This window comes from Bombina bombina, chromosome 2, assembly GCF_027579735.1.
Source record: "Bombina bombina isolate aBomBom1 chromosome 2, aBomBom1.pri, whole genome shotgun sequence".
Taxonomy (NCBI): domain Eukaryota; kingdom Metazoa; phylum Chordata; class Amphibia; order Anura; family Bombinatoridae; genus Bombina; species Bombina bombina.
In genome coordinates this window covers 206227104-206243576 of record NC_069500.1, presented here as the reverse complement: position 1 = coordinate 206243576, position 16473 = coordinate 206227104, and the positions used below count along the sequence as shown (strand labels likewise).

General features: G+C 40.3%; 1 protein-coding gene across 1 annotated transcript in view; it reads left to right on the top strand.

The window, feature by feature from the left end:
• The window catches only part of DHFR (dihydrofolate reductase), a 217883-nt gene that overhangs the window by 191958 nt on the left and 9452 nt on the right, over positions 1–16473 (top strand). The window contains exon 5 of the mRNA XM_053701458.1: positions 13412–13527. Within this exon, the coding sequence (XP_053557433.1) occupies positions 13412–13527 (116 nt within the window). The remainder of the gene's footprint in view (positions 1–13411; positions 13528–16473) is intronic.

Here is a 16473-nt window from a genome sequence, read left to right as displayed (position 1 = left end):
GCTATGGCTTAAATCATGGTCAGCTGACGTGACTTCTAAATTGTTTAATATTCCTTTCAAAGGGCAGACCTTGTTCGGGCCCGGCTTGAAAGAAATTATTGCTGACATTACTGGGGGTAAGGGTCATACTCTTCCTCAGGACAAGGCCAAATCAAAGGCCAAACAGTCTAATTTTCGTGCCTTTCGTAACTTCAAGGCAGGAGCAACATCAAGTTCCTCCGCTCCAAAACAGGAAGGAACTGTTGCTCGTTACAGACAAGGCTGGAAAGCTAACCAGTCCTGGAACAAGGGCAAGCAGGCCAGAAAACCTGCTTCTGCCCCTAAGACAGCATGAAGAGAGGGCCCCCTATCCGGAAACGGATCTAGTGGTGGGCAGACTATCTCTCTTCGCCCAGGCTTGGGCAAGAGATGTCCAGGATCCCTGGGCGTTGGAGATCATATCTCAGGGATACCTTCTGGACTTCAAAGCTTCTCCTCCACAAGGGAGATTTCATCTTTCAAGGTTATCAGCAAACCAAATAAAGAAAGAGGAGTTTCTACTCTGTGTACAAGACCTCTTATTAATGGGGGTGATCCACCCAGTTCCGCGGACGGAACAAGGGCAAGGATTTTACTCAAATCTGTTTGTGGTCCCCAAGAAAGAGGGAACCTTCAGACCAATCTTGGACCTAAAGATCTTAAACAAATTCCTAAGAGTTCCATCATTCAAAATGGAAACTATTCGAACTATCCTACCCATGATCCAAGAGGGTCGATACATGACCACAGTGGACTTAAAGGATGCCTACCTTCACATACCGATTCACAAAGATCATCGGTACCTAAGATTTGCCTTTCTAGAAAGGCATTACCAGTTTGTAGCTCTTCCCTTCAGGCTAGCTACGGCCCCGAGAATCTTTACAAAGGTTCTGGGCTCTCTTCTGGCGGTACTAAGACCGCGAGGCATAGCGGTGGCTCCGTACCTAGACGACATTCTGATACAAGCGTCAAGTTTTCAAATTGCCAAGTCTCACACAGAGATAGTTCTGGCGTTTCTGAGGTCGCATGGGTGGAAGGTGAACGTGGAAAAGAGTTCTCTATTACCACTCACAAGGGTTCCCTTCCTAGGGACTCTTATCGATTCTATAGAGATTAAAATTTACCTGACGGAGTCCAGGCTATTAAAGCTTCAAAATACTTGCCGTGCCCTTCATTCCATTCCACACCCGTCAGTAGCTCAGTGCATGGAAGTAATCGGCTTAATGGTTGCGGCAATGGACATAGTACCATTTGCGCGCCTGCATCTCAGACCACTGCAATTGTGCATGCTCAGTCAGTGGAATGGGGATTACTCAGATTTGTCCCCTCTACTAAATCTGGATCAAGAGACCAGAGATTCTCTTCTATGGTGGCTTTCTTGGCCCCATCTGTCCAAGGGGATGACTTTTCGCAGGCCAGATTGGTCAATTGTTACAACAGACGCCAGCCTTCTAGGTTGAGGCGCAGTCTGGAATTCCCTGAAGGCTCAGGGATCATGGACTCAGGAGGAGAAACTCCTCCCAATAAATATTCTGGAGTTAAGAGCAATATTCAATGCTCTTCTAGCTTGGCCTCAGTTAGCAACACTGAGGTTCATCAGATTTCAGTCGGACAACATCACGACTGTGGCTTACATCAACCATCAAGGGGGAACCAGGAGTTCCCTAGCGATGTTGGAAGTCTCAAAGATAATTCGCTGGGCAGAGTCTCACTCTTGCCACCTGTCAGCGATCTACATCCCAGGCGTTGAGAACTGGGAGGCGGATTTTCTAAGTCGCCAGACTTTTCATCCGGGGGAGTGGGAACTTAATCCGGAGGTCTTCGCTCAACTGATTCATCGTTGGGGCAAACCATATCTGGATCTCATGGCGTCTCGCCAGAACGCCAAGCTTCCTTGTTACGGATCCAGATCCAGGGACCCGGGAGCGGCGCTGATAGATGCTCTAACAGCCCCTTGGGTCTTCAACATGGCTTATGTGTTTCCACCATTCCCGATGCTGCCTCGACTGATTGCCAAGATCAAACAGGAGAGAGCATCGGTGATTTTGGTAGCGCCTGCGTGGCCACGCAGGACCTGGTATGCAGACCTAGTGGACATGTCGTCCTGTCCACCATGGTCTCTGCCTCTGAGGCAGGACCTTCTAATTCAGGGTCCTTTCAACCATCCAAATCTAATTTCTCTGAGACTGACTGCATGGAGATTGAACGCTTGATTCTATCAAAGCGTGGCTTCTCGGAGTCGGTTATTGATACTTTAATACAGGCTCGGAAACCTGTTACCAGAAAAATTTACCATAAGATATGGCGTAAATATTTGTATTGGTGCGAATACAAGAGTTACTCATGGAGTAAGGTTAGGATTCCTAGGATATTGTCTTTTCTACAACAGGGTTTAGAAAAGGGCTTATCTGCTAGTTCGTTAAAGGGACAGATTTCGGCTCTGTCTATTCTTCTACACAAACGTCTGGCAGAAGTTCTAGATGTTCAGGCTTTTTGTCAGGCTTTGGCTAGGATTAAGCCTGTGTTTAAGACTGTTGCTCCGCCGTGGAGCTTAAACTTAGTTCTTAACGTTTTGCAAGGTGTTCCATTTGAACCCCTTCATTCCATTGATATCAAGCTGTTATCTTGGAAAGTTCTGTTTTTGATGGCTATTTCCTCGGCTCGAAGAGTCTCTGAGTTATCTGCCTTACATTGTGATTCTCCTTATCTAATTTTTCATTCAGACAAGGTAGTTCTGCGTACTAAACCTGGGTTCTTACCTAAGGTAGTTTCTAACAGGAATATCAATCAAGAGATTGTTGTTCCATCTTTGTGTCCTAACCCTTCTTCAAAGAAGGAACGACTTTTGCATAATCTGGACGTAGTCCGTGCCCTGAAGTTCTATTTGCAGGCAACTAAGGAGTTTCGTCAAACTTCTTCTCTGTCGTTTACTCTGGACAGAGGAGAGGTCAAAAGGCTTCGGCTACCTCTCTCTCTTTTTGGCTTTGTAGCATAATACGTTTAGCCTATGAGACTGCTGGACAGCAGCCTCCTGAAAGAATTACAGCTCATTCCACTAGAGCTGTGGCTTCCACCTGGGCCTTTAAGAATGAGGCCTCTGTTGAACAGATTTGCAAGGCTGCAACTTGGTCTTCACTTCACACTTTTTCGAAATTTGACACTTTTGCTTCTTCGGAGGCTATTTTTGGGAGAAAGGTTCTTCAGGCAGTGGTTCCTTCCGTTTAAAGTTCCTGCCTTGTCCCTCCCATCATCCGTGTACTTTTTGCTTTGGTATTGGTATCCCATAAGTAATGGATGACCCGTGGACTGACTACACTTAACAAGAGAAAACATAATTTATGCTTACCTGATAAATTTATTTCTCTTGTAGTGTAGTCAGTCCACGGCCCGCCCTGTCTTTAAGGCAGGTTTAAATTTTAATTTAACTCCAGTCACCACTGCACCCTATGGTTTCTCCTTTCTCGTCTTGTTTCGGTCGAATGACTGGATATGACATGTGAGGGGAGGGGCTATATAGCAGCTCTGCTTGGGTGATCCTCTTGCAACTTCCTGTTGGGAAGGAGATATAATCCCATAAGTAATGGATGACCCGTGGACTGACTACACTACAAGAGAAATACATTTATCAGGTAAGCATGAATTATGTTTTTATGAAGGGTTTGTTCTTTTTTTTTTTTTTTTTTTTAAATATAGCTTTCTCTTTTTAAAAAAAAAAAAAATATTTATATCAAGTTTAAAAGATAATTAATCTTTACTAAGGGTATAAATTGTATGAATGTATATATTTAGTATGACTTTGATTGATTAAATGCTATGGTGGTTTGCAATGTTTAGTCTAAACAGCGTTAAAGTGGGAAAACAAAGTATACATGATAAGTTGGAGGCTGGTGGGCAGATTCACCTTTGTGAAGGACGCAAGAATCAAGCCCCATACAAGGCTATCCTTGAAGAAAAATTACTTTTTTCTGTTGTGAGAATGTTCCCCAACTGAGGATTGTTTATTTCAGCAAGACAATGCTTCAAGCCTCACAGCCAGGTCAATCAAGGTGTGGATGAAGAACCCCCCAGATCAAGACCCTGTTATGGTCAGCTCAATCGCCAAACCTGTACCTCATTGAAAACCTCTGGAAATTAATCAAGAGAAAGATGGATGGTCACAAGCCATGAAAAAAAAAATTTTGAGCCAGGACCGGCATAAAGTCACCCAACAGCAATGTGAAAGACTGGTGGAAAGCATACCAAGATGCATGAAAGCTGTTATTGAAAATCAGGGTTATTCCACCAAATACTGATTTCTAAACGTATTGTGTTGCTTAAAAATTAATATAAAATGTGTTTTATTAGCATTGTTCAAAGTCTGAAAACACTACATTTCTTTTTTTATTTTGACCTTTTGTCATTTTCTGCAAATAAATGCTCTAAATCAATGTTTCTCAACCGCGGTCCTCAAGTAGCCCCAACAGGCCAAGTTTTTTAATTATAGCTGAACCAGTGCACAGGTGAAGTAATCAGCTGGTCAGTAATACCAGTATAATTAAAACTTGGTCTGTTGGGGATACTTGAGGACTGCATTTGAGAAGCAGTGCTCTAAAATGACTAATTTTATTTGGAATGTAGGATGAATGTCAGTAGTTTATAGAATAAAACAAAAATGTTCATATACAGGGAGTGCAGAATTATTAGGCAAGTTGTATTTTTGAGGATTAATTTTATTATTGAACAACAACCATGTTCTCAATGAACCCAAAAAACTCATTAATATCAAAGCTGAATAGTTTTGGAAGTAGTTTTTAGTTTGTTTTTAGTTATAGCTATTTTAGGGGGATATCTGTGTGTGCAGGTGACTATTACTGTGCATAATTATTAGGCAACTTAACAAAAAACAAATATATACCCATTTCAATTATTTATTTTTACCAGTGAAACCAATATAACATCTCAACATTCACAAATATACATTTCTGACATTCAAAAACAAAACAAAAACAAATCAGTGACCAATATAGCCACCTTTCTTTGCAAGGACACTCAAAAGCCTGCCATCCATGGATTCTGTCAGTGTTTTGATCTGTTCACCATCAACAGTGCGTGCAGCAGCAACCACAGCCTCCCAGACACTGTTCAGAGAGGTGTACTGTTTTCCCTCCTTGTAAATCTCACATTTGATGATGGACCACAGGTTCTCAATGGGGTTCAGATCAGGTGAACAAGGAGGCCATGTCATTAGATTTTCTTCTTTTATACCCTTTCTTGCCAGCCACGCTGTGGAGTACTTGGACGCGTGTGGAGCATTGTCCTGCATGAAAATCATGTTTTTCTTGAAGGATGCAGACTTCTTCCTGTACCACTGGTTGAAGAAGGTGTCTTCCAGAAACTGGCAGTAGGACTGGGATTTGAGCTTGACTCCATCCTCAACCCGAAAAGGCCCCACAAGCTCATCTTTGATGATACCAGCCCAAACCAGTACTCCACCTCCACCTTGCTGGCGTCTGAGTCGGACTGGAGCTCTCTGCCCTTTACCAATCCAGCCACGGGCCCATCCATCTGGCCCATCAAGACTCACACTCATTTCATCAGTCCATAAAACCTTAGAAAAATCAGTCTTGAGATATTTCTTGGCCCAGTCTTGACGTTTCAGCTTGTGTGTCTTGTTCAGTGGTGGTTGTCTTTCAGCCTTTCTTACCTTGGCCATGTCTCTGAGTATTGCACACCTTGTGCTTTTGGGCACTCCAGTGATGTTGCAGCTCTGAAATATGGCCAAACTGGTGGCAAGTGGCATCTTGGCAGCTGCACGCTTGACTTTTCTCAGTTCATGGGCAGTTATTTTGCGCCTTGGTTTTTCCACACGCTTCTTGCGACCCTGTTGACTATTTTGAATGAAACGCTTGATTGTTCGATGATCACGCTTCAGAAGCTTTGCAATTTTAAGAGTGCTGCATCCCTCTGCAAGATATCTCACTATTTTTGACTTTTCTGAGCCTGTCAAGTCCTTCTTTTGACCCATTTTGCCAAAGGAAAGGAAGTTGCCTAATAATTATGCACACCTGATATAGGGTGTTGATGTCATTAGACCACACCCCTTCTCATTACAGAGATGCACATCACCTAATATGCTTAATTGGTAGTAGGCTTTCGAGCCTATACAGCTTGGAGTAAGACGACATGCATAAAGAGGATGATGTGGTCAAAATACTCATTTGCCTAATAATTCTGCACTCCCTGTAGCTATAAATAGTAAAAACAGAGGAACTGATAATTTTGCAGTGGCCTCTTATTTTTTTCCAGTGCTATATTATACTTCTTTCATTGGCTCACTTGATGTATTCAGCTAGCTCCCTGTAGTGCACTGCGGCTCCTTCTACAAATGATACCAAGAGAATGGAGCAAATATTAATAATAGAAGAAAATGGGGGGGGGTTTTAAATTGTGTGCTCTATCTAAATCGTGAAAGAAAATATTTCAATTTCATGTCCCTTTTTAAAATCGGTTTATCAGCCATTTCTGTTTGTACTGTATTGTGTACATTAAATAAGCTTCTTGAATCACCATGGGATTTAATTATCAGCCTAGTTATGTTGAACACATTCTGCTGTTTTATTTCTGTGACAATTTTTACCTCTGGCAGAAAACTGTGTAAGAATGTTTCTATGTAGGGCTATAGCGCATTATGGTTTAAGGTGTGATCTGGAGAAAATAGTCTTATGCTTATGGGAAGTTACATAGATATAAAATACAAAATAAACAAAGGTAGAGAGATTTACCCTCCAGTCCCCCTGAATATACCTTGTTCTAAGTTAAGAAACCATAATGGTTTGGAAGACAGGGTCTCCATTTAACCTATATCCATTCCTTACATTCGGGTAGATTACGAGTTTTGCGTTAGGAGCAGTGCCGTGCTAACGTGCAGTTTGTCACCGCTCACTTCCCTGCAGCGCTGGTATTACGGGTTTTTACAAAGCCGGCGTTAAAAGGCAAGAAGTGAGCGTAGAGCAAAATTGGGCTCCACACTGCACTCCAATACCAGCGCTGCTTAAGTCAGCGATGAGCTGGTCGTACGTGCTCGTGCGCGATTTCCCCATAGACATCAATGGGGAGAGCCGGCTGAGAAAAAGTCTAACACCTGCAAAAAAGCAGCGTAAAACTCAGTAACGCAGCCCCATTGATTCCTATGGGGAAACAAAATTTATGTTTAAACCTAACACCCTAACATGAACCCCGAGTCTAAACACCCCTAACCTTACACTTATTAACCCCTAATCTGCCGCCCCGACATTGCTGACACCTAATCTGCTGCCCCCAACATCACCGACACCTACATTATATTTATTAACCCCTAATCTCCCTCCCCTAATGTCGCCGCATTCTACCTACATTTATTAATCCTTAATCTACCGCCCCCAACGTCGCCGCCACTATTCTAAATTTATAAACCCCTAAACCCAAGTCTAACCCTAACACCCCCTAACTTAAATATAATTTAAATAAAATTCCTATCATTACCTAAATTATTCCTATTTAAAACTAAATACTTAACTATAAAATAAACCTTAAGCTAGCTACAATATAACTAATAGTTACATTGTATCTAGCTTAGGGTTTATTTTTATTTTAAAGGCAAGTTTGTATTTATTTTAACTAGGTAGAATAGTTACTAAATAGTTATTAACTATTTAATAACTACCTAGCTAAAATAAATACAAATTTACCTGTAAAATAAAACCTAACCTAACTTACACTAACACTACACTACAATTAAATAACTTACATAAATTAAATACAATTAGCTAAATTACAAAAAAAAACACTAAATTACAGAAAATAAAAAACAAATTACAAGATATTTAAACTTATTACACCTAATCTAAGAGCTGTTAAGGACAGCATTCCTGGAAAAATCCTTTATTAAATCGTAATTTGTAAGACAGCCAATCCAACTAATACTATAAAATGGCTTCTAGTCTGTCACAAGATTTTAGAAACAGACAAGACCAAAGACTAAGAGACATAGATAAAATGTTTGCACTAGCCTGTGATACTGAGACTACCCTTGACACAGAAATAGACAACTGGGAAGATGGTCTAAAATCACTAAACTATTTAATTAAAAAACACACACGCTCATTTTGGAATAAAAGCGCATATGATAAATACCTTGCGAAACATATACCTAGGGGACTCAGGGTACATTTATTTCCTACATTCTCTTTTCATATTGATATATACAAAGATTGATAGAATCGCAACTAATATTTCTGAGCAATTTATTAGTGCTTGTTCCCATCTGACTATGAGACAGAGGTTATGTCAGAATTAGACAAAGAAATTACCGATTACAACACTAAATTTCCGAAATTTGAGAATTTGGATAAATTCAAACAAGCATATAAGGAAATGCGAGATGAATTAGATAAAAGAGAAAAAGAAATAATTCAGACTAAGTGCTCTAAGATGAAAAGAGATATGAAAGACTTTGAAAAAGGAAAAATCTTTACTTGGGACGATAAGCAGTATAGACTGAGACCAATTAATAGTTTACCACCACCAAAAAATACACATCAGTCTGATTGTGAATTTTCAGCAGTAGAAGATAGTGACTCTGATAATAGCAGTAATAGACCAGAGTAGTTTTTTAGGCAGAAATATAACACATCTCGAAAAAGAGGTGAAAGACCCACCAGAAGGGGCAAAAGGGGAAAATAGAACCCTAAGAGATTGAACGAGATGGGGGTACAGAACCAACAGTGGTTACAGGAGGAGGGAGGATTGGGGGAAACGCCCGAAATGTTAAATGGTGATGCAGATAAATTACAGGTTATTAACCTATCGAGCAGAACCATTACGGAAACTCACTAATTGATTTTATCTAGAGGCTTATCCTTCTCACCTTCCCCTCGATAAGTTTGAATTAATAAAAGACCTACATCTCTACTGCAGAAAACTACTACTAAAGAAAATGTACAGTACTCATGATGACAGTGTTACTACTGACTTACAGACTTTAGACACTCTCATTGGACTGTTGATTGAAAGTGAAGAAGGTGAAACTTCTGAGACTGATAATTTTTTGGACAAAAAAATCAAATTGAAATCCCAATATATGCCACCGATATCTAAGGTACCCCAAATTGAGGTATTTTTAAAAATGGTGCTGCATGGCTTTATTGAATTCACTGATACTAAAATCAGGAATATTAGTAAGAAAGAAGAGGAAGCATTAAGAGATTAACTCTTGGGATGATGTTCTCATAAAGCCTTCAGATAAAGGGGGAAATATTGTGATCTGGGAAAAAGAAAAATATATCCTAGAAGCAAAAAGACAATTGAACGATCGTAATTGTTATAAACACCTATTTTACAGAATTCTATCAGCCAATCGGAATTGAGGTAGAAAAAATCCTATTGGCTGATCGGAATTAAGGTAGAAAAAATAATTTTGGCTGATCCAATCAGCCAATAGGATTGAGCTCAATCCTATTGGTTCATTGCATCAGCCAATAGGATTTTTTTCTACCTTAATTCCGATTGGCTGATAGAATTCTATCAGCCAATCAGAATCTAAGGGACACCATCTTGGATGACGTCACTTAAAGATATTCATTCCTGAAGAAGACTTTGTTGGAAGAGGATGCTCCGCGTCAGATGTCTTGAATATGGAGCATTCTTAATGGTAAAATGATTAAGACCCCTATAATCGATGCATGGTCTTAACTCGCCAACCCTTTTTCTTCACAAAGAAGCCGCCAGCCCCTGCAGGATTTGCGGATGATCCCCCACGACAGAGCATCGGCAACATACTCCTCCATAGCACAATTCTCCGCAACAGACAGGGGGTAAACCCGGCCCAGAGGAGGAATGGCTCCAGGTTGCAGGTCTATGGCACAATCATAAGACCGGTGAGAAGGCAACTTACCGGCTAGCACCTTGTCAAAAACGTCTAGGAACTCTCGGTACTCCTCTGGCAATTGAGATACCGAAGAAGTGCACAAGACTTTAACTGGTTTCCGAAGACAAGTGGAAATACATTGTGGAGACCACGACAAAATTTCGGACTTGCGCCAGTCGAAACTGGGATTGGGCTTTTGGAGCCAGGGATAACCCAGAACAACTAGAAAATGCGGAGAGTTTATCACCTGGAACGGAGCGGTTTTGTGAGTAACGAGTGCGGGCTGAAGGGGCCTGCCATCAATGGCCTCAATAGCAAGCGGAACGGACCGAGGCAAAACAGGAATGGAGCGCTTTGATACAAAAGCACTGTCAATGAAATAGCCCGCAGCACTGGAGTCAACAAGAGCATGGGTGACTATGGAGGAGTCCACCCAGGAAAGGACAAGCGTGACCAAAGGTTTATCCTTTAGTGGTTCCGGGCATGAGGATAAACACCCAAGGTCTGCCCCTGACAGGACCTTAGGTGTGTGCGTTTCCCAGCTGTGTAGGACAAGACTTCAAAAGGTGGCACTGTAACCCACAATAGAGGCAGAACCCCTCCCTCCTCCTAAAGGCCCTCTCCGCTGCCGAGAGACGCATGAATCCCAACTGCATCGGCTTACCAGTACTTGGTGACTTGGGACCAGGAGGCATGGGTGGGAACAAACACGTAGGAGACAATGGAACAGGAGGCTTCAGCAAGCGCTCCTTGAAAGAGAGCCTCTCACTTAGTCTGATGTCAATTAGGATAAAAAAAAACACCAATGTCTCGATCTTCTGGTAAATCTCTGGCAGCAACTTCGTATTTAATCGCATCAGAGAGCCCATGAAAGAAGGCGGCAACAAGGGCTTCATTGTTCCAACCTACCTCTGCGGCAAGCGCATGGAACTCAATGGCATACTGAGCAACAGATATTGTACCTTGCTGAATGGACATGAGTCGTTTAGCAGCAGAGGAGGAGCGAGCCGGAACATCAAATACCCTTCGAAAGGTGGCCACAAATTCAGGGTAATTTGAAATCACAGGTTTATTAGTCTCCCACAAGGGATTAGCCCAGGCAAGAGCTGCGTCAGAGTAACGAGATGAGAAATCCCACCTTAGCTCTGTCAAAGGGAAACGCCTAAGGTAACATCTCAAAGTAAATGCCCACCTGGTTCAAAAACCCTCTGCACTGATTAGGATCGCCTCCATAATGCTGAGGTAGAGGTGCAGAACTGGACATGCTCCTGGTAGGACTAGGTGCAGCAGCGGAAACAGGAGCAGCCATAACTTGCGGGACACTTTGGTCCAAATGTGCAGTGCGAGTCAGCAGGGTTTCCAGGGCTAGTGCAAATTGATCCAAGCGGTGATCCTGTTCATCCATCCTAGAAATTATGGCAGGTAAAGGTGGATTATTAGCACCATCCTGATTCATGGCCCTTGCGTAATGTCAGGGTGCCAGGAATCAGACTGAGACGAGAAGTGCAAAAATAATCACACCTTTATAAATAGAAAAAAATAATAAAAAGTCCACTAGTCAAATAACAAGCCAGGAATCAAAACCAAAGCTGGTAGTCAGACGAGAGCAGTCAGGAGCCAAAGCGAGTGTTCAGACGAGCCAGAATCAGGAACAAGCCAGGTAATACACAGGAGCCCTCACAAACAGGTCTGAGACAACGCAAAGGCAAAGCATACTGAACAGAGGCCCTTTAAATAATAAGTTATGACATCACAATTCTGAGACTGCATCCTGTCTCACATGGATGATGTACACCAGTCTGGCCATAAAAGGAAGTGCAGGAAATGAGCAGCATCACACAGTATGCACCAGAGTCAGCAAGAGAGGTGAGTAAAATGGCTGCCAGCAGCACATGGCAAACAAAAAAGGGAGAAAAAAACTGACATGGGGGGGTATTTGTATTCTTTATTTACAGTTAAAAGAGCTGATTTCTTTGGGTCAATGCCCCGCAAAAGGCCCCTTTAAGGGCTATTGATAGTTTAGTTTAGGCTAGGGGTTTTTTTTATTATTTGGAGGGGATTTTTTATTTTTATAGGGCTCTTAGATTAGGTGTAATTAGTTTAAATATCTTCTAATTTGTTTTTTATTTTCTGTAATTTAGTGTTTTTTTGTAATTTAGCTAATTGTATTTAATTTATTTAATTGTATTTAATTTAGGTAAGTTATTTAATTGTAGTTTAGTGTTAGGTGTTAGTGTAACTTAGGTTAGGTTTTATTTTACAAGTAAATTTGTATTTATTTTAGCTAGGTAGTTATTAAATAGTTAATAACTATTTAGTAACTATTCTACCTATTAAAAATAAATACAAACTTGCCTGTAAAATAAAAATAAACCCTAAGCTAGATACAATGTAACTATAAGTTATATTGTAGCTAGTTTAGGGTTTATTTTATAGGTAAGTATTTAGTTTTAAATAGGAATAATTTAGGTAATGATAGGAATTTTATTTAGAGTTATTTAAATTATATTTAAGTTGGGGGTGTTGAGCTTAGGGTTAGATTTAGGTTTAGGGGTTAATAAATTTTAGAATAGCGGCGGCGACTTTGGGGACGGCAGATTAGGGGTTAAGTATAATGTAGGTGGCGGCGATCTTAGGGGCGGCAGATTAAGGGTTAATAATAGACTAGTGTTTGCGAGGCGGGAGTGCGGAGGTTTAGGGGTTAATATGTTTATTCTAGTGGCGGCGATGTCCGGAGCGGCAGATTAGGGGTTAATAATTGTATTTTAGTGCTTGCAATGCAGAAGGGCCTCGGTTTAGGGGTTAATAGGTAGTTCATGGGTGTTAGTGTACTTTTTAGCACTTTAGTTATGAGTTTTATGCTACAGCTTTGTAGCGTAAAACTCATAACTGCTGACTTTAAAATGCATACATAGGAATCTTGGCGGTAGAGGGTGTAACGCTCACTTTTTGGCCTCCCAAGCAGACTCGTAATACCGGCGCTATGGAAGTCCCATAGAAAAAAAGTCTTTACGAAATTTACGTAAGTAGGTTTGCGGTAAGGCCAAAAAAGTGTGAGTTACACGGTACACCTATACCTGCAAGACTTGTAATAGCAGCGGGCGTAAAAAAAGCAGCGTTAGAACCTGTTAACGCAGTTTTTTTGCTGGGTAACCAGTTTAGGTTACTGTGTAAGCCAACCATTATTTAGTGGTGGAATATGTTTTTTTTGTCATTAACTAAAAGATCTGGACACTATACAAAGTCAGAGAAATTAAGCCATTATTATATTTATATTTTCAGTTCCATTATGCAGGGTGCATGTGACACAATAGACAAAGGGACCTTGATATATAGATTCTAGCCTTTTCACCTACTGCTAAAGATACCACAATGTTTTATGCCACGCAGTCTTTGCCAGGCCAGTAAAGCAGCATTCAGATATTGACTGCACTAAAGGATGAAGGCACTTGGATGTGCACAATTCTATAAAATGCTGTTTAAAAATGTTCTTTTTTTCTTGTTTTCTAGGAGGTTATGGAAAAGCCAGTTAGCCAGAGAATCTTTGTAACAAGAATTTTGCAGGAATTTGAGTGCGATACCTTTTTACCAGAAATTGATTTGCAGTCATACAAACTCCTTCCTGAGTAAGTAAATGACTACTAATATTTGTACTGTTATTCACGATAGAATATTTATCATTCTTACAAACCCCAACAAGCCATTGTTTGGCAACACTCTCATAGGAATATGTCAAACTGACTGAACTATTATCTAAAGGGAAAGTGAACTTCTGCGGCCTTGTAGTAAATTAAAGGGACATGAAACCCAAAATTTTACTTTCATGATTCAGATAGAGAAAACAATGTTAAACAACTTTCCAATTTACTTCTATTGTTAAATTTGCTTCCTTCTCTTGTTATCCTTTGCTGAAAAGGTTTATCTTGGCAAGCTCAAGAGCAGCAAAGAATCTAGGTTCTAGCTGCTGATTAGTGGCTGCATATATATACTGATTGTCATTGGCTCACACGTGTGTTCAGTTAGAAACCAGTAGTGCATTGCTGCTCCTTCAACAAATGATATCAAGAGAATTAAACAAATTAGATAATAGAAGTAAATTAGAAAGTTGTTTAGAATTGTATTCTCTATCTGAATCATGAAATAATTTTTTGGGGTTTCATGTCCCTTTAACATTGTATGCTGCAAATATTTAATTGATAATCTCCCACCTGCCTCTGACCTTCTTGCTCGAGCCCATTCCGTTTCTCTTTTTGGTTGACTAAGTTAATGTTCTGCTGTACCTTGAGTGTCTTATTATTTTGCACTACTGGAAAAAGTTTGACAACCCCTCCCCCTTTCTATTCATTAACTGTTTTTACCTATCTTAGGTCACCTACCCTCCAATACTGATATGGTTCTACATAGAATGTGAAGGCATTTCTTAACCTCTTAAAGGGGCACTGAACCCAAAAAAAAATCTTTTGTGATTCAGATAGAGCATGAAATTTTAAACAACTTTCTAATTTACTCCTATTATCAAATTTTCTTCATTCTCTTGGTATCTTTATTTGAAATGCAGGAATGTAAGTTTAGATGCCGGACCATTTTTGGTGAACAACCTGGGTTGTTCTTGCTGATTGGTGGATAAATTCATCCACCAATAAAAAAAATACTGTCCAGAGTTTTGAACCAAAAAAAAAACTTAGATGTCGTCTTTTTTCAAATAAAGATAGCAAGAGAATTAGAAAGTTGCTTAAAATTGCATGCTCTATCTGAATTGCTAAATAATTTTTTTGGATTCAGTTTCCCTTTAATGATTTAAGTGCAAATGGTGACCTCATGTTGCATCTTTGGGGTTAACCACAATTGAGAAAGAAAAATAGTCTATTCTTTATTTTTTAAGTTTGAGAGTCCACAAGCCATTACAACTGGGATTCAACTCCTGGCTACTAGGAGGAGGCAAAGATTCCCAAATCTCTAAGAGCATTCAATCTCTCTCACCTCTCTGGTATTCTAGTCTTTTCTTTTCCTCCACAGGTGCTCCAGATTCTTCATTGAGAGTGGTCCTCAGACTGATTTTCCTCTGAGAGACAGAAGGGATATTGGAGCATTGGGCAGTGACACATCCAGTGAGAAGTTGGTCACAAGCCTGCTACAGTTGTCGTGGTGACCAGTCCCTTATCCTTCTCCTGTTGGGTCGTCGATATACTCGACGGGTAGATCCTCTGCTGTAACGTACACAGCACTGGATAGGTTTTCTACCTGGAAGCAGTCTTTTCTGCAGCCACTATGTACAGTAGATTGGGTGCATCTGCTGCTGTAAGTGCAGCCATTTCCTGCACTCTCATAGAACACCAGTTTTGAACCGAAACATGTCAGCCAGCATATTTTTGTCCTAACTCACTCAAGTTTTACCCCGGGGGTCACTGGACCCTGTGTGAATTACCACAATTTTAATAAAATATTTTAACTTGTAACAGACTCAGTGCTCCTAAATCCTTTTCTGATTCACCAATTTTGAGCTACCTCATAGTCAGGGGACATACACGTTAGACTAACTCCACTTTTATTACTTAGACTTTTCATACTTAGTCTCTGACTCTGTGCTCTGGCTCTGATTCCCCTCCCTTTTCTGAAATTCCTCAACTGCACCTTTTTTTCTAAGTGCAACGGACATTTTTTTAAATGTCATTACTGAAAGGTAATATTTTTATTATGCCAAGCTAGGTTTTTATGCAGTGCATTGTTATTGTTTACTATTATTACACAAGAAAGTTTTTCCTTTACCACATATTGCTCAAGGTTGTTTGTCTCATATGTCTCAGACTTTATTCTACAAGGTCCCAGTTGTATTGTTTTCAAATTGTTTACATGTATTTACAGCAAAATAAATTGGTGTTGGCCTCATTTATTTTATTTGTCTGTGTATTCATTCATGGAGCATACTAAAATTTGTCGCCACTACCTTACATTTAGAGGGTGGATCCACTGATAACAACTTTATTTTCTATTTTGTAGGATTTTTACCAGTTCAGCTTTTCAATTCCTAAAAGTATGCTTAATTTGATCCTAATCGTCTACTGCTGCTCTTCTCCAAAAGGAATCTGTCCTCACTCGGTTTCCTCAATACAAGGGAGTGTTTCAGATTTTGCTCCAGGATGTAAAGGCTTGTGCACTCTGTAGTTGTGGCAACAATGCCTCCAAGTACGCACAAAAGTTAAATGCCTGAAAGTCATCATAAAGTTACATTGTTATTTTACATCATCAGAAATCAGAACACCATAAGATGCCCTTGTATGTACTTAAGGTGTTCCAGAGCCTAAATCACCTGAGGGAAAAAACCTTCCTAACATCTGGCTTTGATTTTTAAACCTTTTTCAAAGTTGTAAAGAGGTTTTTTTTTTCCCTGTTTTTGAGGCTATTAAAAAAATTCATTGAGTAAACAAATCCTGGTCTTCTCTTTTAATCTGTCCACATGGACATGAAATTGGTGACCTTTCATAGAAAAGGGCTTTTTCTCCAACATAGGTGTGTCCGGTCCACGGCGTCATCCTTACTTGTGGGATATTCTCTTCCCCAACAGGAAATGGCAA